Source organism: Mytilus trossulus, chromosome 12 (genome assembly GCF_036588685.1).
Source record: "Mytilus trossulus isolate FHL-02 chromosome 12, PNRI_Mtr1.1.1.hap1, whole genome shotgun sequence".
Classification (NCBI taxonomy): Eukaryota; Metazoa; Mollusca; class Bivalvia; order Mytilida; family Mytilidae; genus Mytilus; species Mytilus trossulus.
Genome location: NC_086384.1, coordinates 15,623,932 through 15,647,311, shown reverse-complemented (window position 1 = coordinate 15,647,311; position 23,380 = coordinate 15,623,932). Strand labels below are relative to the sequence as shown.

Genomic DNA, 23,380 nt, shown 5'->3' with positions numbered 1-23,380 from the left:
CTTCTTATACGTTCAGGTATTTCACATCCATTTTTTTATGGAAATATTCTTTATAAAGCACAAAGGTGTCAGTATTCATCTCATAAACTAACTAAACCTTTGAATAGACTTATTAAGAAGGGATATAGTTACGATACTGTTTTCAGGTCATTAAATTTAAGATTGCATATTTTGGCGTTAATATTGATTCACTTATAGGGTCTTTGCATCGGAACTAAACATATTTATTCAAAAACCAGTTGTTGGCATGACACGGGTTATGTTCTTCTCATATATGTTATGATGGTATGATACTAAACCTCTAACGGGAAGGATTGTGCCTGATGTTCATATGATGAAATCATAATCTTTCAGTCAGTTTAATTGAAGTCTGGAGCTGGCATGTCAGTCAACTGCTAGTAGTCTGTTGTTATTTATGTATTTTTGTCATTTTTTTTTATTTTCTTTGGTTACATTCCTGACAACAGACTCGGGCTTCTCTAGAACTGAATTTTAATGTACGTATTGTTATGCGTTTACTTATCTACATTGGCTAGAGGTATAGGGGGAGGGTTGAGATCTCACAACTTGACATGTTTAACCCTGCCGCATTTTTGCGCCTGTCAGGAGCCTCTGGCCTTTGTTAGTCTTGTATCATTTTAATTTTAGTTGCTTGTGTACAATTTGGAAATTAGTATGGCGTTCATTATCACTGAACTAGTATATATTTGTTTAGGTGCCAGTTAAAGGACGCCTGCGGGTGCGGGTATTTCTCGCTACATTGAAGACCTGTTGGTGACCTTCTGCTGTTGTTTTTTTCTTTGGTCGGGTTGTTGTCTCTTTGACACATTCTTCATTTCCATTCTCAATTTTATATCTTCAAACATAGCACACAAGAGTTATAAGCACAAACTAAATAATAAGCACAAATCAAATAGTACAAAAAATTAAGAATAAATTAAACACAGGTATAAACACTATATGCATGTAAATGCACTGGCATGAGCTGTTACTCGCATCTGAATTTGTCAAAAGATGTTTTCATTCGAACCCTTGTATAAAAAGCAACTGCTAGACAAATCAAAATTACTATCTTTAAAAGAAAGAAGAATAAAATCAATTGCAACAGAAACATTTAAAATAATTCACAAACAATTCCGAGATATACATTCATTATGCCGAATTTCAATTGAATGTTTTTGCACAGTTCTCAATCTGAAAATCATGAATTATATTGAATAAAAATTAAAAAAAATAGATACAAGATAGTTGCTCTTTTATTTTGGAGTTGATCCATTTAAACATCATAGTTACAAGTGTTATAAACACAAATTAAAGTCAGTATATATAAGAAGGTTAGAAGATTAACGTACATGTCCCAGTGGTAATCTTCAGTCTGGTGATTTGTCTACTACTATAACTAACGGAAGGACCATTAATACAACCTGTTTATTCGCTCACAGCAATATAATTATATCATTAGATTTTATTTGTTTGGAATAAAAAGAAATTAAAAAAAATGATATGGAAACTAAGACTATGAACCCAACTGTGACATATACTGACGGTACTAATAAATTATCTCCTAGTCTAGGTTGACAGGAGTATGACCGGACTATGTGGACTGTACAGTGTGAAAATAGTTTTTAAACAACACTTTAGTTAATTCAATTATTTTAATGTATATTTAGGTTTTGCATTTATTTGATTATTTGAATAAAGCGACATTGGGATGGAATATAGTCCCACTCAACGCATCTGTAGCATGGGTTACGTCTTCGTTGTCGTAAATAGTCCCGTCATAGTAGTGTTACATGTACATATTACAAGTACATCACAATTTGTAAATGATATAAGTCCAAATAAAATCGGGTCCGATCCTGATAGAAAATCACTTTATTTAAGATACATTTTGTCAGACTGACCGCTTTGTTGCCGAGTATAAATAAATAAAAATCCTAACTGTTTGTAAAATATAAGAGAAAGTATGAGCTGCCGTAAAATACTCCGAACACATTTGTTGTCTAACAACTAATACAAATCAAAGGAAAAGATGAGCGGCATTATCGATGTATTTCTCGTCATAACAGGTAAAATAGAGGATTTGGCCAGCAAAGTAGTTTAACACCGCTACATTTTGTATATGCCTCTCCCTGTAGTCAGGAGTCTGTAATTAATTGCAAGGTTGTTGTGTTTTGCTGTATACCATTTTTGTAATTCGTTGACTTTTTTTTTTAACATAAAGCAGGCATTTAGTTTTTTCGTTTGAATAGACAGGCTTTATCAGTTCTCTTTACTGAGCGTTTTAAAGCCGCCTTTGTGCTATGTTTGTGTTTTGCTTATTGTTGAAGGCCTTTCAGTACCCAATAAGTAAATAGTTGCAAACTTAAGGGCGCGGGAATTTCTCGCTACATTGAAGACCTGTTGGTGACCTTCTGCTGTTGTTTTTTTCTTTGGTCGGATTGTTGTCTCTTTGACACATTCCCCATTTCCATTCTCAATTTTATTCTATGTCAGTTGACCAGCTGTAATTGAGAGTTGTCTTACTGAAAATCATAACACATCTTCTTATTTTATATCAGTAACGTAATTTTCAATTTCATTTTTCATTTAATTTTTTTATTCAGATTTTAAACACATGCCCGTTTTTTTTTCTTTTTTTCTTCTTACTACTTTTATGAGCCGTCAGACTTAAAGATTTGGAAATCAACATGATCTGCATGTACACTGAAGCATTATAAGACATTGTATCAAATATAAAGTAGTAATAAAACGTAAACTGAGTAAAGAACGAACGCACCAAGGAATGTATAAGTACCTCCGAAAAAAAACCGTTAATAATTAAGAAGTTTAAATAACGCGTTATTCAAATTTACATACTCATAACGAAGTAGGGGTTTAAAGGTTTAAACTCTTCACCAAGGAGAATAAATATAAGGATAAGCTGTTTTGTTACCTAATAATTATAAATTGCTAAATTGTAAGTAAGAGGGCTTCAAACCATTGAAATAAATGTTTTACTTTGTTGCATCAATGAATAAATATAGAAAATTCACAGAGTATTTTAGATTATAAACAATCATTTTTCGTAAAAACGCAATTTTGATATTGTTTTTTGTTTATATTATACTAATGTTAAAAAACATATGTAGTATCTGGGTTTATTTAATCGAACGTGTTCTATCGGAACAGTAACACTACGTTTTCTTAGTGTAGAAAACTTTCATTTTGTGAATGAGTGACTGTAAATTGTTGTAACATTTGTAATATTGTATTTCTTTTTTCACGTGTTTTTTCTTTAATGTATAATTGTAGAGACATATAACACATATGTGTCATTCGGCAATCCTCGGTAGAATCCGCTTCTATCCTTCTATCCTTCTATCCTTCTATCCTTCTATCCTTCTTAGATGAGGATACGCAATCGGCCGAGTTGAGACGAATAACAAATGTGTATTATATGTCTGTGATATTCGGAACATTTTGATATTTCAATTTATTTATTTGTTGAATTTACAATATATTACATAGAGTCTATATTTTATCTTCTATGGTGATAAAATCTTCAGCTTAACATGTCTAGTTTTATTCAGTTCCAGTCATTAAGGTACCCAACACTTTGACTAAAATTTAATTTTCTTAAAATTTTTACAAAGTATTTACTTTGACCCATTGACAAAAATATAAAAAAAATCAGAAAATTTGAACCAACCTTTTTATCAGAAAAATTACACTTGTTATATAGCAGTTTGAAAAACACTAATTTTGATCTTTGAGAAGCTAAATATTCCCTTAACAACACTACGTAATTAAAACGTTTAGCTGATATTGCAGAGTTATCTCCCTGTAGTGTTAGGTACCACCTTAAATTAGTGCGAATAAAAAAACAGAAGATTTTCCTTAAGTTATTTTTTTTTTATTTTTTCAAATTATTTATAAGATCTGATATATATATTATATATCAATACAGTCTGGGAGAGTTATCTCACCACATCTTTATATATCTTTGAAATCAATTATAATTATCTTCCTTTGAAATCAGTATGTCTTTTAGAATTCGGTGTTGTGTTTCAAAGAGACTCACTAATTCCGGAAGTCCATAAAAAAACGTGAGTTTGCGTATTCAAATCACGAAAATAGAAACAAAATTTGAATCGGTAGACTTTTTGAAGATTGTGAATCAATTTTATTGATTCGAGTGTTCTTTGTTCTCGTCAAAATGAACACAATGTGACACGTGACCAGTTTGTTACTGACCGCAGCAAACATTCGAAAAGAAAAAAGATAAGAAAAAGCGAAAAATAAAGAAAAAAAAGAAAAATTATTGGTAACTTTGGAATCTTAATTGAAAACTTCAAAAGAGTGTTAGTTTTCTTTTTATTTTGTTAACGGCATTTAAATTTCTTTCTTTTAATCTGGTGAAAGATGAATAATTATTGTACTATTTTAATTGAAAATAAATTTCAATTTATATAAAAGAAAAAAGAAGGTGAGTAATTTGAAATATATAGATTTATCGCTATTTGTGCATTTTTCCTATCATCTTTTTTTGTGATAATTTTCATATCATGCTTCTCGCTTGAGATGGAAAAAATATCGCTAGAAACTAAGGAGGCCACGTGGCGTTGCTTACGAAATTGACATTGAAATTGACAACGTCGTCATAGGTAAAATAGCGATAAACAGATTATCATTGGTCATCTCAACTCGATTGCTTTTCTCACTTTCGCTGTACCAGCTCAAGCGAGAAAATCAATCTCGTTGAGATAATTATAGATTATTTATGTTTTTTTTAAACGAGATGCATTTTCTCATTCTCGTCTCATCGAAGGGCAGAGCCCTGAGATGAGATTAGAATGAGAAAATGCATCGAGTTTAAAAAAAAACATAAATAATCTATTTATCGCTTTTATTTGTATTTTCGAATATCACTATTATCACTTAATTTAAATTTCAGTAAAAAAAAGTATCTTATACGATAATAATGCATTTTCTTTTGTGGTACTATTTTTTTTTGGCAGAGGCTTATTTGATATAAATATGTAGTCGCTCAGGTAGTTCATTCATTTGAAAAAAAAGATATCTCATCTGACCATCCGGCGTTTTCAAATATGGCAAAGACCATTTTACTGTCGATAAGCTGTAATTTGATGTTTCTACGTATCAAAATGAAGGGAACGGTTGAATATATAATGTATTTTCAAAGCAGACGAAGAAATATACATGCAAATACAAATACAAATATTTTTATTGGCACAAACACAATTACAATAATTGGCAAAGGCCCATGCATGAAGAAATGTACATGCAGACAGACCTACGATGATTTGTCTAATTGAAGTAGACATATGTAAAAAAGGACATTTTTTATTTGTTAAAAACAACATGATTTGATTACTTTTATTAGCTTCCAATAAATTATTTAACGGCGAAATTCACGGTAAAATAGTAACAAGGGAAATCATCTTGTGTTGTTGACATTTCAGCCCACAGTCATCAGATTACATTTTTTTGTATAGTTCCGGCTAATCTTTTCTGATTGGCCAACACTCTAGCGCATGAATTACATTAATACGCTGTTGCTAAGGACCTTAGACACTAGCGATAATTTTCATTCTCACTCTACACGAGTGATATGAAAATTATCACAAAAAAACATCAAAGGAAAAATACAGATAATAGCGATAATCAACGATAATCTATAAATATCATGTTTTGTCGATATCCAGCTAGATATTGTCAAAGAGTGACAATAGATATAGGAAGATGTGGTGTGAGTGCCAATGAGACAACTCTCCATCCAAATAGCAATTTAAAAAGTAAACCATTATAGGTTAAAGTACCGTGACGCCTTCAACACGGAGCATTGGCTCACACCGAACAACAAGCTATAAAGGGCCCCAAAATTACTAGTGTAAAACCATTCAAACGGGAAAACCAACGGTCTAATCTATATAAACAAAACGAGAAACGAGAAACACGTATATATTATATAAACAAACGACAACTACGGTACATCAGATTCCTGACTTAGGACAGGTGCAAACATTTGCAGCGGGATTAAACGTTTTAATGGATCAACTCCATCATTTAGTTTCGATATGATATTCAATCTTAATAACATAATCATTAACCGTAAAATTATTTTTTTGAAGAAAACTGGATAAACATTTTATATTTATAATTCAGATCATTGGTGACTTATTTATACTTCGTTCTAATGTTGTGTACTTTTACACCACTGTTCCAGGCTATGGAGGGATTGGGATCCCGCTAACCTGTTTGACTCCGCCACATTCTGTATATACATTTGTATGTGTCTGTCCCAAGTCAAGAGCCAGTAATTCAGTGGATGTTAAGTGTTGATGGGTTACGTATTTCGTTAATTGTTTGTACATATATTAGGCAGTTAGTTTTCTCGTTTGAATTGTTTACACGAGTCATTTCGGGACCTTTTATAGCTGACTATGCGTAATGGACTTTGTTCATTGTTGAAGGTCGTACTGTGACCTATAGTTGTTAATTTCTGTGTCATTTGATTTCTTGTGGGGAGTTGTCTCTTTGACACTCATATCACATTTTCTTTTTTATCGAATTATATACTTGTTATTACAAAATAATCAACACAATTATCACACGGTACAGTGTTGTTGGCATTCATACCACATCTTATTTTTTTTTTTTATATAGATAGAATTATATCCTGTTCAGCACAACTATCACATGGTTCAGTGTTTATCGGACAGTTATGCGACAAGAAGTACAGAGAGTACAAACAAATATCGAACCTTGATTATTCCAAATAAAAATATATTTATATAAGATAACAAGAATATGTATGATCATTGTTCATTTGTTTGTTTGGTTGGATTTTTTTCTTCAATTTTTTTAGGGGAGGGGGTTAGGGTTCTAGTATTCTTCATAAAGTTAATTACAGGAAAGCGCTATGGATGCATCGCACCTTAAAAGGTAAAAACACAAAAATACTGAACTCCGAGGAAAATTCAAAAAGGAAAGTCCCAAATCAAATGGCAAATTCAAAAGTTCAAACACATCAAACGATTGGATAACAACTGTCATACTCCTGACTTGGTAAAGGCATTTTCTTATGTAGAAAATGGTGTTATCTACATCGTCTTTCTATATGCTTATCATCTTGCTCAATTGTCTGTTGAATTACAATATATTCAGGAATTTGTTCCTTAATAAAATGGTGTACTATAATTCACTGTAAATAGATGTCACACTGAACTCAAAAACGTAACAGGTAGACTAATTAATTTTTGTTTAACACCCAGTGGCAAATATTTCATATACGTTCCAGGAAATAGCTGTTTTATAAGACGTCGTACTTCTTAATAACTTTTTTTTGCAGAGTTGCGTCACGAGCACGTGTGTTAACAATACTAATGAAATAAGTTTAATGTAGATTATAGTGTATGCAAATCCTCAGATTAACACCATGCAGAAATGACGAAGATGAAAATATGCAGAAAATAGGTCTACTTTTTAAAATACAAACATGCAGAAGTAAGATTGAAAACGAAGTGTATACCCGATCCTAATATTAAAACCGATTAATTTATTCTAATAACACTGTGTTAACCGGGACAAATTCAAACACGATATTTGATTATAAAAAAAAAATAACAATCCATGCTAGCATTAAAAAGGTGCGGAAACCACTCTAATATAGAAAAGATGAAATTAAAGTCTACGGTCATTTGCAGTAAATATCATTTAATTACAAACTTGCATTTTTTTGGCGACTGAAATATTCTTTAAAATTAGTTAGTTTATTTCCTTATCAATTTATAACACTAGATCATTTGTAATACAAAGGAAGATGGGTAATACACACGCACGACATTGCTACAGCATTGTACGGTATAATAGATTTACGACGTAAGTTGTGGCGACGTTACTGTAGATAATGACGCCGCCGGATAATTTTAATGTTTATACGATCAAAAAAACTAACTTCAAAAAGGAGTAGCGTAAAAACTAGCACGGTTGTTAAGAATTTTTCTTTGCACCGATGGATTCGTCTTTCATTTTTAAATCGTATATCAATTTTTAAAAAAAGATCTTGAAAATGTAAAAATATCTGCTAATTTTGATGATTTTCCTTATATATATATCCTTTGTATTTTTGGCGTGTCATGCTGTTAATTTCAACGGCTCCTATCTCAAAAACGAAAACGGTCACCCCTTTTTTTTATTTCATTTTCTGGTGTAATTTTACAAGCAGAATTTATATGTGAAATTTTAAAAAAATCTGTTGTGTAGTTTAATACGTACATGTACACTTCGCCTTAGAACAAAGTATCACGCGTAGCTTGGACCAAATCATTTTTTTCCAACAACAAACATATAGTTTAATATTGAAAGGATAAACAATAACTGTTATTCTTAAATCTCATTGAAAAACATTTAGCACAAATAAGTCATCTAAATTAAGATAATCAAGATTATTAGCAGCTTGACTTTTTAATGTTTTAACTTCTTGTAATTCAAGTGTTATTATCCTTATCTGTTATAACAGTCTGACTACAACTGTGCCAAATATTAAATCATGCACATAAATTATGAAATATATTTTTGGGGTTACCAAAAAACAAGTAGATTTTATGTTATGTCTAATAAGGGAGATTTGCTATAACATGTTTTAAATTTCGTTAAGTTCTCCTCACAGGTTAGAGAACAATTATGACGATTAAATTTATAAGGAAGGGTTACAACGAAATATGTTACATCGTGGTTTTTGATGTAGCTTTGATGTTACATGTATGTGTAAATAAGGGAGATTTACTATAATTCATTTTTATGTTTTTAAATTTTTATTGGTTAGCATGTAGAAATATGCTCACAGGTTAGAGAACACAAAGGACGGTTTACTATATATATGACGCATATATTTGTAAGAAAGTGTTACATCGGCACATATTACAACGTGGTTTTCAAACTTTTCAAGTATAAACTTTTAATGAAATAACTAGACTTAACATGTCAAAAATAAGTGTTGGTCGAGTATGTTTCATTGTAATAGTTATGAATAGTTTATGTAAAAATTTCTAAATTATTGGAAAGATTTTAGAAAAAAACGCTTAAATTAGTTAAAGGTTAACTCTTAACTTATTACTTATTTTAGTTTGTTTTCGCACAGAAACAAATATTTGGAATTGTAGGAAAGGTCACCACATCATGTTACTCTTATCATTGCATGATTTTGATTTATTATTTATTTCCTTACCATATGTGATCGAATAGTTTTTACATGCAGACCAGATTATAAATTCATTTTGTAAAAACCATCCCTGCACGAAAATAGATAGACAAAAACAATCAATCTGATGTACTCGGTGGGCCGACCAAAATGACAGATTGCGTTCTTTTTGGTGTTTTTTTGGTGTTTTTTGTTACGAGTGTGTGCAGTGAGTTTGAGTTATGAATTGCTACACCTATCCTTGGGTTTTCGTTTTAAATGATATTGTCAGTAGTATGTATTGGTAACCTGGAGTAAGGGCGTATATTAAAAAAAATATGCAGTTTTCGAAAGAAAGTCATTCTTTCAAGCCGGTTTTAAAAAATAATTCCTTGGTGCTCAAAATTATTTTCAAAATACTTTAATTACAATCATTATAGATACTAAGGCTGAAAATTGTGTATTGGCGCGCAGATCGTCTTCAAAAGACTCATCAGTGACGCTCGATTCAAAAAAAATAAAAAGGTCATTTTACATCGGAACTATCATTATTTTATACACACATGTTCTATGGTGTACTTGATATTAGTCTTGATACTGTATCAGTCACGATGGTAACAGTGCAATCAAGGGATAATGAGATACTAAGTATGATTTTGCATTTCCTTTCTCTTTTCGAATATTTTTGACTGTTAGTCAATAAAGTTAGAAACATTTTTGATATTTTCACTGAAGTATTTAAGAGCTTCATACAAAAAGTGCTACATTTTATTTAAAACCTTCAGTCATGCTTAAGAATATTAAAAGATAGTTACATAATTTTTTTCATAACAACGACTTAAAGTCACAATGCATTTAAAATGTTTGAATTAACGAATAACATGACAGTGTATAATGTAGAAATATTCTAAATTTTTATTGTGTAATTGTTTTACATAATAAGAAGGGCAAACATTGCTGACGGTATTGCACTCAGTTCGCGAGCAAACTAATTGACACGTGCAATCGCTGTTTAAACTGGAATCCGCTTGTAATCGCTTCACTTCTATGAACAAAGTGTAGTAGTCAGCCGAGAACCAGCTTAATCGCTGTTAAAATCTTTTAAAAGAAAAGAAATAAAATTCTATTTTCGTCAAGATATCACATAGACCTTTATTATCAAGATAACTGTACAATTTACAGTCAGTTGTACTAAGTTTTATCTTTATCCCGACTTAGAAAGATTGATGCATTACATTTCTCTAATTCTTCCTCAATTTATCCCTTTCTGCACCAATTATATAATCTATATTTATACCATATGAAGGTTCTGGGAACATGTAGTGTAATGAAAGAGATAACTATCAACCAGATACCCAAAGTCTTATAGAGCAGCAGGTAACTACTCGTAACAATGTTAAACCTCATATCATGTACTAATTTTTAACTATACAAGACCCTAACATGACAAAAAGTAAACCAATTTAAAAAAAAAAAAAAAACACACACACACACACACAAAACGACAAGTACAATAAAAAAAGAAGCAAGATATGACAGCTACAGCGCACCAGAACTAATTTAAAAAAAAAAACCAAAAAAAAACGATATATAATAAGATAATTTTATATAAAAATAAAAATGAGACCGTCATTAATTTTCTAGTTTTTTTTCTTCTTCATAAATTAGTTGTACTACACAATCAAACTCAAACAATTGTCAGTTATGCAGATGACACACTTATATATATGAGAATCTTCTTAACACAGCTATTACTACCGTTAGAATTCCAATAAGACTCCAGTTGAGGCGAATTTGCGTGAATCCACTTCCCATGTCTGAAATGTTGAAATGAAATATAAGTACTTAACTGTATAGGGCCAATAATGAAAACAAATGATTATTGGTTAAGAAGTCATAAAACATTTGGAAAGTGTAATGAGTTGTCGCCAGTTTTATTCATATTAGGAATTTTCAAAGCAAATTCAGGCAATGCTTTTTGGGACTGAAACTAAAACTTCAATGGTGTGTTCGAATACTGCACGTGGCAAGTTCGTTCGACTATGATTTGAAGTTACTAGAATTGTCAGTTTTCCTACCGAGGATCGAAGGGTCTCTCCTTGCTCTCCGGTCTCGTCGTATAATAAAATGTTACCCAATAAAGATGAAAGTGGCGGTAAAAACAATAATAATGTCAATCAAATAATAATTTGAGTATATGTGAGTATATTGTGACTACAGATCTACAATTTAGTTCATTCGAAACAGTTGAAAAATGCTGCGCACTGTATTATTTTTATATACCCGTGATGCATTTCATTGCTGTAACTGGATTTCGCTTTATTGATTCTAACGTGCGCTCTTTTAATTTATATTTGCCTGTAATTCTGTGGTTGTTTTTTTTATATTTGTATTGTTTATGCATAAATCAGGTCGTTGTTTTTTAATTTTTTTTCATAAAAATGCAGTTTTTCAGAACATATTACAAATTTAATCCAAAATAATAAATGTTTAAGTCCACAACCAACGAACAGCAAGACCAACAAAAATTGTCACAAACCTCATCCATCCGAACAACTCACAGGTCCACTACTGTACAGCCCTGACACATCTTTGTGAGATGATTTTGTAAAAGTATCATTCGAATTCTTACTACCAAAGGTTTGTACTATAATGATGGTCAATTATATCATTTGTTGCTGTGTCGCAGTCTTATTAAGTAAACATGAAACTGTTGTTTTTTATTTGGTCGGGTTGTTGTCTCTTTGACACATTCCCCATTTCCATTCTCAATTTTATGAATCAAACACCTATCGATTTAAATAAGATCCCGAACTTGTCATTTCCAAAACTGATTCCAAAAGTTATTAGTAGCTGGTTGTCTGTTTCCACAAGTTGCTTGGTTGTAAGTTCTTCCGTATTAAATCAGATTTATACCCCGAAAACTTTGTGTATTACGGGTTTTTCTTATTGTTGAAGGTCAAGCAATTGTTTATAGTTGTTTACATCCACTTCATTTAACATTGGTGGATTGTTGTCTCATTGAAGGTAGTGCCACATCTCCTTTTTTGTGTAATAGTATAGTAATTGCCATTTCCGTACAGCTGTTTTGTCACGTTGTAACCATTGAAACAGGTGGCAGGTTTATAAATGTGAGTATATTATCTTAAAAATTACAGTAATACGTACCTTGTGAGATTTCGCCTAAAATGTATAAATATAGTCATGAAATTGTTTTAAAACAGAGTTATGATGAAAATTGGAGTTTGTTATTTCTCCTTCTTTAATGAGAAAAAAATAATTTCAAGAACAGTAAAAAAATGAAATGAAGAGAGTAATAGCAAACGGACATTAAAACTCATAAGTCAAAAAGAAACTGGCAAAAAAAACGATCAAGAGACAACAGCATACAAAAACTAAAGACTACGCGATACGGACACAACCAAAAACCGATAGTGATCTCAGGTGATCCGGAGGCATATGACAATATAATTTAACGCCTTTACTTTAAGAACATTTGAATATTATCCTCTTTATTTATCCTGTTATGTCATTATTACAACATTTAAGTACCAATAGAACTAGACGCTATTCATTCGTAACAAAACAGAAGTGTGTGCCGTGTAGTGATGACATGAATTATCTTTTAGGAACTTTGGTCCTCAATGCTCTTCAACTTCGTACTTTATTTGTCCTTTTTAACTTTTTTTGGATTCGAGCGTCACTGAATAGTCTCTTGTAGACGAAACGCGCGTCTGGCGTATATATAAAATTTGGTCCTGGTATCTATGATGAGTTTATCTACATACATGAAGTAAAAAGTTATCAAAGGTACCAGGATTATAATTTTGTACGCCAGACGCGCGTTTCGTCTACATAAGACTCATCAGTGAAGCTCATATCAAAACATTTATAAAGCCAAACAAGTACAAAGTTGAAGAGCATTGAGCATTAAAATTTTTATTAAAAAAGAAATGTTCTTCTTATCTTATTTTTCTTTACCTTTAGTTGGACATCCTACTGCTTCACACGATGCTGTATCTGTTTCATTCCCAATGCAATATCTTCCACCATTTGTCGGTACAGGGTTTGTACAATTTCTCTCCCTCGACAATATCTCTCCGTCACAACTGTCTGGACAATCAGTCCACGATGACCATGATGACCATTCTCCATTCACTAAAATAAATGACCAGACATTATTACATGGATAATTGGATTGAAGAGACACAATAATGGAGTCCGAATAAAATACATATTCCTACGCGAAAATCGCCATGCTCCCCTCACCATTACGTCAAATGGGTGTACCGTGGACATTATTGAAAAAATCAAAGAGATAATCATCAGTGTATTCTTGTTTCATTGACTTTCATACTAAATATTCTAGTTTACATATCATATGATTTGTAAGATAAATTTACCTGGACATTTTGCTGCTTGACATGACATGAAATCTGTATCATTCCCCATACATTCGTTTCCATTGTTTTCTGGAATAGGGTTTGAGCAGATTCGTGTTCTGTTTAGATTTTCATCTTTGCAGGTTTCTGGACACTCAGTCCAAGGTGTCCAATTTGTCCAGTTTCCATCAACTGTCAAAATATGTAAAAAATAATCGTACCATGCAGACATACGTTAATTCTAACATACAGTGTTTTGTCCATTTGAATTCATTACCGATTTGGGTAAACATCTCCATCATCGATAGATTGATGCATATAAGGGGGACATCTTTGCATGGAAAGTAGACATTGATCATCACGATCAACATTGTAATTTCGTTATTGTTTTAACCTAAGTATTGTCCTTACAAACAATTCCCTTAGAAATAATTTATGGAAGCCATGGATTTGTTAGAAATTTACACATGGCCGGGGCCGTGATATTCGATTACTATTCTGAGCATTAATAACATCCATTATTACAAGCATCTCTGAGTCTGCGCTAAGTATCGACTGCAGGACGCCTCAGGGTGCGGGAGTTTCTCGCTCCATTGAAGACCCTTTGGTGGCCTTCGGCTTTTGTCTGCTTTATGGTCTGGTTGTTGTCGCTTTGACACATTTCCCATTTCCATTCTTAATTTTATATATAGAGGATTTTATCACGTTGATGTTTACAAAGCCAAAGAGGCACACCATATTAGATTTAATAATAAATAAAACATTTGCATTATGTATTATCTACCTGGACATTTTGCCGTGTAGCATGACATTGTATCCGAATTGCTTCCTTCACAAGATTTTCCGTTATTTTCCGGAGAAGGATTTGTACATGACCTAGACCTAGTCAGGTCCTCATCACCGCAAGTTTCTGGACAATCACTCCAGACTGACCAATCAGTCCATCCACCATTAACTTAAATGTAAAAACATATTTTATTTTTGTATTTGTATTTTATGGTTGGTTTTAAAATCAGTAGCTCATGATGACCCATTTAGGTCACACCCGTATATCTTTGCAATTTATTTAAGACTACTACAGTAATAAATGAAAAGTAAGTGCACAGAAAAGTAATCAATTATACTATTTTGGCAATATACCTGGACATTTTGCAGTGTGACAAGACATAAACTCTGTATCATTCCCGTGACAATCTGTTCCATCGTTTTCGGGAGCAGGATTTGAGCAGGATCTTGTTCGATTTAGATATTCATCATTACACGTTTCCGGACAGTTTGTCCATGAGTTCCAAGTTGACCATTGTCCATTTACTATTAGAAAATGATCAACATGTCTTTGTTAAATAAATAAAAGTAACAGTAGTAAATCGCTTTTCAAAAGTCAAACATCGGTTGAGAGAAAACAAATATGGGTTACAAACTTAATCCGAGGTTAACAAATAACTTATTAGAGGAAAACAAATAAGAGCGTACGATGTCCCGTTTCATTCAATTTAACCCGTTGAATAGCAATCCTAATGCATAAACCAAACATGACAGAATTACAGTCACAGCTGATCAAGGAATCAAAGCTTTACATTTCTAATGTTTGTTTTCTTGTTTTATCAAGTTTACAGACAGTGTGTTCTTCCTTGACGGATGAAGCATAGCTAACAGAATATGTTTACCCGCCAACAACACTATATTTGAATTTTTAGATTTTGATAGTATCAATTTATTAGCCCATGCCTCTGAGAAGTTTTAAAGCTTTAGTTTTGTATCAATATAAATGCATTGTTTTTGTAATCTACATTCAAGTTGATTGTAATATAACATATACGTAAAATAAAATAAGGTTAAACGACATATTGCAGTTGGAATGAAAACCCTTCTGGTTTTGTCATCACCGGAAATTCAAACTGTCATTATTTGTTGCCTTTGAACCAAGAATTTTATTTCAGACATTTATATTGAAGTACAAATTGAGGGCGATGACCTATAAAAAGCAAAATTTCGAAGAAAAAAAATAACATGTTAATGCTATTTCATATAAATATAAATGTGCTGCTATTTGGTACTATCATACATCATGTTTGTTGTTCTTATTATTTTACTTTTTATGATATCATTTTCATTTCAATTAATATCTGACCTGGACATTTTGCCGTATAACACGACATCACGTCTGAGTTACTTCCTTCACACTGTTTTCCATTGTTTTCAGGAGAAGGGTTGGTACATGATCTACTCCTTATAAGATCCTCACCACTGCAAGTAACTGGACAGTCACTCCATTCGGACCAATTTATCCAATCGCCATTCACTATACAGTAGTAAAAATATGCATTTCTTTACATTGATTGTCATTTGTCTATCTTACTTAATTGAATAGAGTTTTCTTCATTGCAGTAAGCTGTACATACAGTTTTTTTATATTGGAAATTTTCCTCTCTAAAATGTGGTTTCTATTTGGAAACCAAACTGCATTTCTATATGTTTTACTAAGTTTCAAAATTTAAACCAAGAACTAAGAATACACTTAATAACATTAATAGAGAAACAAATTAATAGAATTTTTTAGAATTTCAATATCGAATCAATTTCTTTGATATCACTATAAATTAATTGACACCTCTAAGCACTTCGAAGGTTTTGGTTCTTTTTGGCGTTCATGAAGACAATAAGTCATGTAAACCGCTTTAAACAATTAAGCAATTCTTTGAAGCTTTGCTAGTTACCTGGACATTTTGCTGTAAGACAAGTGATGAATTCTATATCAACTCCCTCGCAATCGTTTCCATTGTTATCAGGTTCTGGGTTTGTACAGGATCTGGTCCGATTTAAAGTTTCATCATTGCACGTTTCCGGACAGTTTGACCATGATGTCCAGCTTGTCCATTCTCCATTCACTGTCATAAAAGAGGAACCAACATGACTTTGTGAAATTATACGAAATCTATTCTCATTCAAATTTAACAAGTAATATGACAATCACAATTATATGTATGTCCTATATTTTGTCCTATTTATTTGTTTTGTAGTCCTGTCATATAATGTTGTTATTCTAATGTTATATTTACCATTGCCATTAAAGCGGGAGGTTCAATCCACCATTTGTTCTTAAAATGTCCTGTACCAAGTCAGGAAAATGGCCATTGTTACATTATAGATCGTTTCTGTGTGTGTTACATTTTAATGTTGTGTTTCTGTTGTGTCATAATTCTCCTCTTATATTTGATGCGTTTCCCTTAGTTTTAGTTTGTAACCCGGATTTTTTTTTCTCAATCGATTAATAAATTTCGAAAAGCGGTATACTAATGTTGCCTTTATTTATATGTATATTTTTTTCGGCTTTTATTATCTTCTTTTAACTTTCTAAGTTGCGATTCAGGAGTGTTCTCACTTGACGGATGAAGAAGGCATTACAGTGATGCATTACCTATCAACGTCTTTTCTCGAATTTGCCATTTTTCTCATTAAAAAGTATGTAACCATATTTGTTTTAAAAATATTGAGTAAAACCCTCTCGTTTGTATATAAAGTGTCATTAATAAATTGCATGAAAATATAATTTTTCCCGGATGCGGGAATTTCTCGCTACATTGAAGACCTGTTGGTGACCTTCTGCTGTTGTTTTTTTTATTTCTCTTTGACACATTCCCCATTTCCATTCTCAATTTTATGTTTATTGGTTTTTTGGCTTATGATCAAAATATCTTCCAGAGATGAAATTAAATAGACTTCAAAAATCATCAACGATAAAGGGCTTATAAGTGGGACTGCCGACGCGCGTTTCAGCTTTATTAGATTCATCAGTGACGCTTACATCAACTTCGAAGTTGTAAAGCAACATCTATGCAAAGATTTCGAAGAGTTATACTACATGTAACTAGTAATACGACATTCTATACCTACCGAAAAAACCTAAACAGTTGATTTACCAAAAAAACAACATATCAAAGATAGTTCATGTCAACACAAAATTGTTGACTGCTGCGCGTATGCAAATAACACTATACGTTACTGTATGGCCTTCGATGATAAGCAACATTCATCCTATCTTAAAGTTATAAACGCACCCAACGGTATCATTTCTTGCTTCTAATGTTTCAACTCGTTTCCAAATATAGATTAACTTTAACAATGACATAGTATCACTTTGTCTTTTTAAGTGTTTGTTGTTTCATTTCCGCGTTTTACTGCACTGATTTAAGAACCAGATGACTATGTGGTATGGGCTTTGCTCATTGTTGAAGGTCGTTCGGTGACCTAAAGTTGTTAATGTCTGTGTCATTTTGGTCTTTTGTGGATAGTTGTCTCATTGGCAATCATACCACATCTTCCTTTTTATACATGTACCAAATAAGGTCGCAATAGCAGGTTTATTGGCCGACCACATGAAGATTTTCTTTTTTTTCTAATTTTATACTAAGTACTTCATATCGTTATCATATCTTTTATCACTAATTGATTTGTATTGTGTTTATTGCGTTAACTCAAATAAAATTGTGAATGGAAATGGGGAATGTGTCAAAGAGACAACAACCCGAACATAGAGCAGACAACAGCCGAAGACCACAAATGGGTCTTAAATGTAGCAAGAAACTCTCGCACTCGGAGGCGTCCTTCAGCTAGCCCTTAAACAAATATGTACACTAGTTCAGTGATAATAGACGTCATACGTATACTAAACTCCGAATCATACAACAGAAACTAGAAATCAAAAATCAAACAAGACTAACAATGACAAGGGGCTCCTGACTTGGGACAGGCGCATAAATTCGGCGGGGTTTATATTTGCTTATATATTAAATAACTTCTTATAAATAACCTGGACATTTTGCCGTATAACACGACATCACTTCTGTCTGGCTTCCTTCACACTCTTTCCCGTTGTTTTCTGGAGAAGGGTTGGTACAAGATCTACTCCTAATTAGATCCTCGCCACTACAGGTAACTGGACAGTCACTCCATGCGGACCATTCTGTCCATCTGCCATCAACTATAGCAAATAAACTCATCATAATTACCAGGGCTAACATTTTTACTTACGACAGACAGTTTCGTCTACACAAGACTCATCCGTGACGCTCGAATAAAAAAAAAAGAAAATTGTAACATTAATTATATATGCATTTGATCTAACAAGCCTTTTTTTTTATTGATTTTCAGCAATTGGTGTTGTCAGTTTATTTTTACTTATATGTGTGAATTCATACCTTTTATATTTAAAATTTCTAATAATTTGCAATGAGGTCTCCTTGAACTCTCATTAAAGGATTCATATACTTTACAATTCAAGGATTAAGCACATTCTTTTCAACGAATTCATCTAAAAACTCTAAAATAACAAAACAAATACAATCGATTTAATATCATATTAAATGCACCTGGACATCCCTGCATATTGCAAGACTGTGACTTAGAATCTTCACCAATACAATCAAGTCCTCCGTGCTCAGGTTCAGGATTATTACAGTGACGGGATGAGTACTGGATACCACCCCCACATGAGACTGAACAGGTACCAAATGCATCCCAATCGCTCCATACACCATTAACTTAAAAACAACAAGATCACAAGTCTCAATGTGTTTTTATATCTTAACAATAATGGAAGTAAGTACAGCTTAAAGTATATAGACTTTGTTTGACGATATCATTTTGCATGCACCATATCCCACAAACGCACACGAAAATGTTTACTACATCAAAATTCATTAAATCACTCTAATACATAGCACAAAATATAAAAACTTGATGAAGAGTATGCCATACATAACACTATTCAATTTTTTAGCTAATATCAAGTATTTACCAAAATGGTTTAATTCTTTCATAAGGCAAAAAAAAAAAAAAAAAAAAAAACATGCTCAAAATACATTATACTTATAAAGGTATAGAATTTACTAACACATAAAATGTTCATAGAAAATTATTCATACCTGGACATGGATCAGTATTGCATGACCTTGATTGTGTTGATAGTCCACTACATGCTACACCAGTTCCAACAGGTTGTGGATTAGTACAAGTACGTCCACTGGATTGTGTTCCACCTCCACATTCAACAGAACATATTTCCCAACTAGACCAGTCGGTCCAACCACCGTTAACTTGAAAAGTACAAAAAACTCAAATAAATAACATTGAAAAAAACTTATTCGAATTAGAAAGTTTTGTACTATTTTTACATCGAGTGTTTGTATAATTAGAATTTATGTCTGAAAACTGCGAGTAGAACCTTTAACTTCTCTAGGGGAAAAAAGAGAAAATCGGAACATTGTATGATGCTTATAATCTCAACAGCATATGATTATCAGATCCTCGTGTTTTTAATCTCATTTACTTCATCTTAATAATACAGGTTCAGATGTATAGTAATCATCACCATATGTATATAATATCTAGATGGTAGTTTGTGACCATCATCATTGTTCCTATTTCTTAATCGCCGTAAAACACCATTGTCGTGTAATGGTCTCTTAAATCCTAATTTATCCTATTTTTTCCCTAATTTATCATCAAGGTCTTTTTATTTTTAATCTTCTTTTTTACTTCTTACTATTATATCAGATGAACGTTCAAAAAAATTTCTTACGATTTTCACATCTGTCTCCGAAGTAATTCCCGGTACAGCTGCACGTGCCAGATGACCCGGACGCAACACAACTCCCACCATTTTGACAAATTACACCGTCACATGGTTGTATACCTGCATAATAAAACAATCAGTTATGGTACTGTACTCACATGGTTCAAACTATCTATTTAAAACTAATGGAGGAAATAACTATACGTTTGTTATATTAAAATAATTATTAGAGAGGTTTTCAGAACATTTTACATGTTTTATATGATAACGAAATATTATGATTCAATTTTTTTTAAATTAATTACTTAATTGATACAATATAAATGGTTCATATGCAAATTTTTGTTTTGAAAAATCTAAGTTTTGGAATGTTTTAATTTTTAAACAACATGCATACTGAAAGGTAATCCAAGTGCCGCTCTGCTGTTTGACAAATAGTGTGACGTCATGAAACCACCACATCCGCCCATATGCATTTCCCAGTCAAAGTAAAAATCAGTATCCATATGTTTGTTCGCTGACAGTACTGTAGACGAATCGATCCAACCCGTCATGAAACTATTGGAATCGCCCAGCCTTCCAGGTGAAGCACTGTTAGGATTATAATAAAATGAGATATAACTGTTTGGATTGGCATCACAATTTGAAAACGTAAAGTCCTTTCCAGCTGCACGGAACCCTTGTGTTCCATAGTTTCTTACTAAACTCTCAGGTAAAAAGCCGAGAAACAAGTACGGTTTTAAAGCTGAGTTCCGGCTATCTGGTCCTTGATAGGAAGTATGGGCGTTGTAGCCAAAATATAACGTCGACGAGCTTTTAAATGAAGACAAATTCTCAACGATAACCTCTCGTTGTTCGCCATTGCTTCGTCTGAGTCGGATTTTGGCAAAATCTCTTGTTGTGAACAACAAACTCATATCTACAGTGGAACTGTGGGAGGCCTTAGAGATATATGTGTAACCATAGTTACTTTCGAATGAACAATAAACGTTGATTGCGTTCCCATTGTGATGAATGACGTAATTTCCATTTGAGTTCCGGTTGTCGGCCATGTATATGTCTTTGCAAGAATCTATTAAAAAAAAAATTAAAAAAATTAATTATTATTATTTACGTTTAGTAACACATTTTATTGTGAAAGTATTAAAACCTGTCTATTTAACATGATGTGAAGTGTCAATCTAACCTTTTATGTAAAGACTAGTATATTTAAATAGGCAACACAGCTACTTTTGTATAGGTACTATTTCTGTACTTAAAATATGTAGTACTGGAAATTTACTTTTAATATTTAGTACTATTTCTTTACTTTAGAATTATGGTAATATTTAAGTACTTGTATTTCCCAGTACTTGATTTGTACTTAAAATATTGGTACAAAAATAATACGTACAACGATCACAGTATTTCATGTTTGAACATCATAACGTTATGAGATTTAGAAAACTTTTAAAATGCTGAAAACGTAACCATGCAACCCAAATTCAAGTACAAATCAAGTGCTGTAAAACACAGGTACCTAAATATTACAATAATTTTTAAAGTAACAAAATAGTACTGAATATTAAAAGTAGATTTTCAGTACTACAGATTTTTGGTACAGAAATAGAACCTATGCAAAAGTAGCTAGTATGTTACTCACGTAGTTTAATTGTATGTATATGACATTTTTTTTAAAACACAAATAATACTTTTTTCCTTTTTTTTTATCTATGAAACTATGATAATTTGTCATTGATAGTAATTTTTTTGGCATTTGAACAAATTTAATAATCTTGGTATTTATCATGAATTTATTTTACGATTCCTATTCAGTCATATTTACTGTAATGTTATATTATTCAAAAGATACCTTCGATACATATTATGTTAATTTGAGCCACGCAAGTAGCAGGTGCATTCGACTCCAACCTAAATTGATTATATCATAATCATGACTAGGATTGATGGGTCTCTCCAGGCATTAAAACTAATCACCACAAAATCATTTTTATATTAAAGCATAGCGCCAGTTATTGGAATGAGACTTTTAAATTGTTTAGTTTCTGTCTAATGTTTTTATACATATTACACTGCTTTTCGAAGAATTTTTGTGCAGACCTATCTTAGTGATTAAGATGTTAACACAATATTGACTGGTGTACCCCTATTTTTGACATTTTTACTCTTTGAATATGTTTGTTTTGTTCATGCATCGTTGACAATGTAATGGAATTTGATGCGACTGTCATACAAGTGAGAGGTTTAGCTAGCTATTTAACCAGGTTCAATCCACCATTTTCTACATTAGAAAATGCATGTACCAAGTTAGGAATATGACAGTTGTTATCCATTCGTTTCATGTGTTTGGACTTTTAATTTTGCCTTTTGATTTTGGACTTTCCTTTTTGAATTTTCCTCGGAGTTCAGAATTTTTGTGATTTTACTTTTCACCCACCATTTTATTTTTGATTACAAGATTATATTGATTATGCTGTCTACAAATTTTTTGATTACCACGGATAATTTATAAAGTATTCATTGTTTCACCACGTATTGTCTTAAGGATGTTTGCTTGTCACGTTTTGTAAATTTTGTCAGATTTTCGAAATCCTCTGGTTTTATCCATTTGAATTGCTTAACAAATTTTGCCCATGAACCCTCATTTTTCTTTTTATAGATCTTTTTCAAGTATAATTATAAGCCATTTTAAAAAGTTTTATAAAAATTTATTTATTTTTAAATAGTATTTCAGAAGTTCAACTGGTCAATGATAAAGCTATGAAAAAACAAGAGAGAACATTTTCCCGCCACAATTCTAATGGCTAATATCTCGAAAACAAGCACATCGACCCCTATATTTTTGGGGCTTTTTTTAAATCCTCAATGCATCACTTATAAATATGTACTAGTTTAATGGAAAGTTATTTATTTTGAAACTGAGCAGCAGACATCCTTAACTTACCGTATGCACTTGTCCTGTAAGTAAAACAAACAACAGCCAAACACAGGAACAACAACTGTGATTTCATTGTTAAACGTTAGTCACTATCTTCACGCCCTAGAATAAACATTAAACATTTTAAAAGATATTATTCAAAATCTTTTTCCATATTTACATTGCACATAGACATGTGCACTTTTTGACAAAAGTTATTATATCGGTGACTGGCATTTTCTTGTGTAGAAGATAGGGGATTGAACCTTGGTTTGTAGCTAGCTAAACCTTTCACTTGTATGACAGTCGCATCAAAATCCATC

The 23,380-nt window shown here is 32.1% G+C and overlaps 1 protein-coding gene across 1 annotated transcript; it reads right to left on the bottom strand.

The window, feature by feature from the left end:
- Window positions 1–10,813: 10,813 nt before the first annotated feature.
- LOC134692077 (SCO-spondin-like) lies at window positions 10,814–23,180 on the bottom strand. The gene is made up of 14 exons (XM_063552443.1): window positions 23,085–23,180; window positions 20,538–21,212; window positions 20,147–20,260; window positions 19,491–19,661; window positions 18,936–19,106; window positions 18,377–18,547; window positions 16,284–16,454; window positions 15,698–15,868; window positions 14,707–14,877; window positions 14,351–14,521; window positions 13,588–13,758; window positions 13,166–13,342; window positions 12,353–12,367; window positions 10,814–11,001 (listed from the first exon to the last, which is right to left on the bottom strand). Exons 1-14 carry the CDS (start codon window positions 23,149–23,151, stop codon window positions 10,904–10,906), a joined length of 2,514 nt encoding a protein of 837 aa, XP_063408513.1. The 5' UTR covers window positions 23,152–23,180; the 3' UTR covers window positions 10,814–10,903.
- Between the last annotated feature and the right edge of the window lie 200 nt (window positions 23,181–23,380).

Coding starts and splice junctions, on each gene's coding strand:
- LOC134692077 (XM_063552443.1), bottom strand. CDS start 23,151: ATGAAATCACAGTTGTTGTTCCTGTGTTTGGCTGTTGTTTGTTTTACT. Junction 20,261..20,537: donor GGCACTTGGATTACCTTTCA/GTATGCATGTTG, acceptor TTTATTATGCAG/GTATACAACCATGTGACGGT. Junction 15,869..16,283: donor TCTTACAGCAAAATGTCCAG/GTAACTAGCAAA, acceptor ACTACTGTATAG/TGAATGGCGATTGGATAAAT.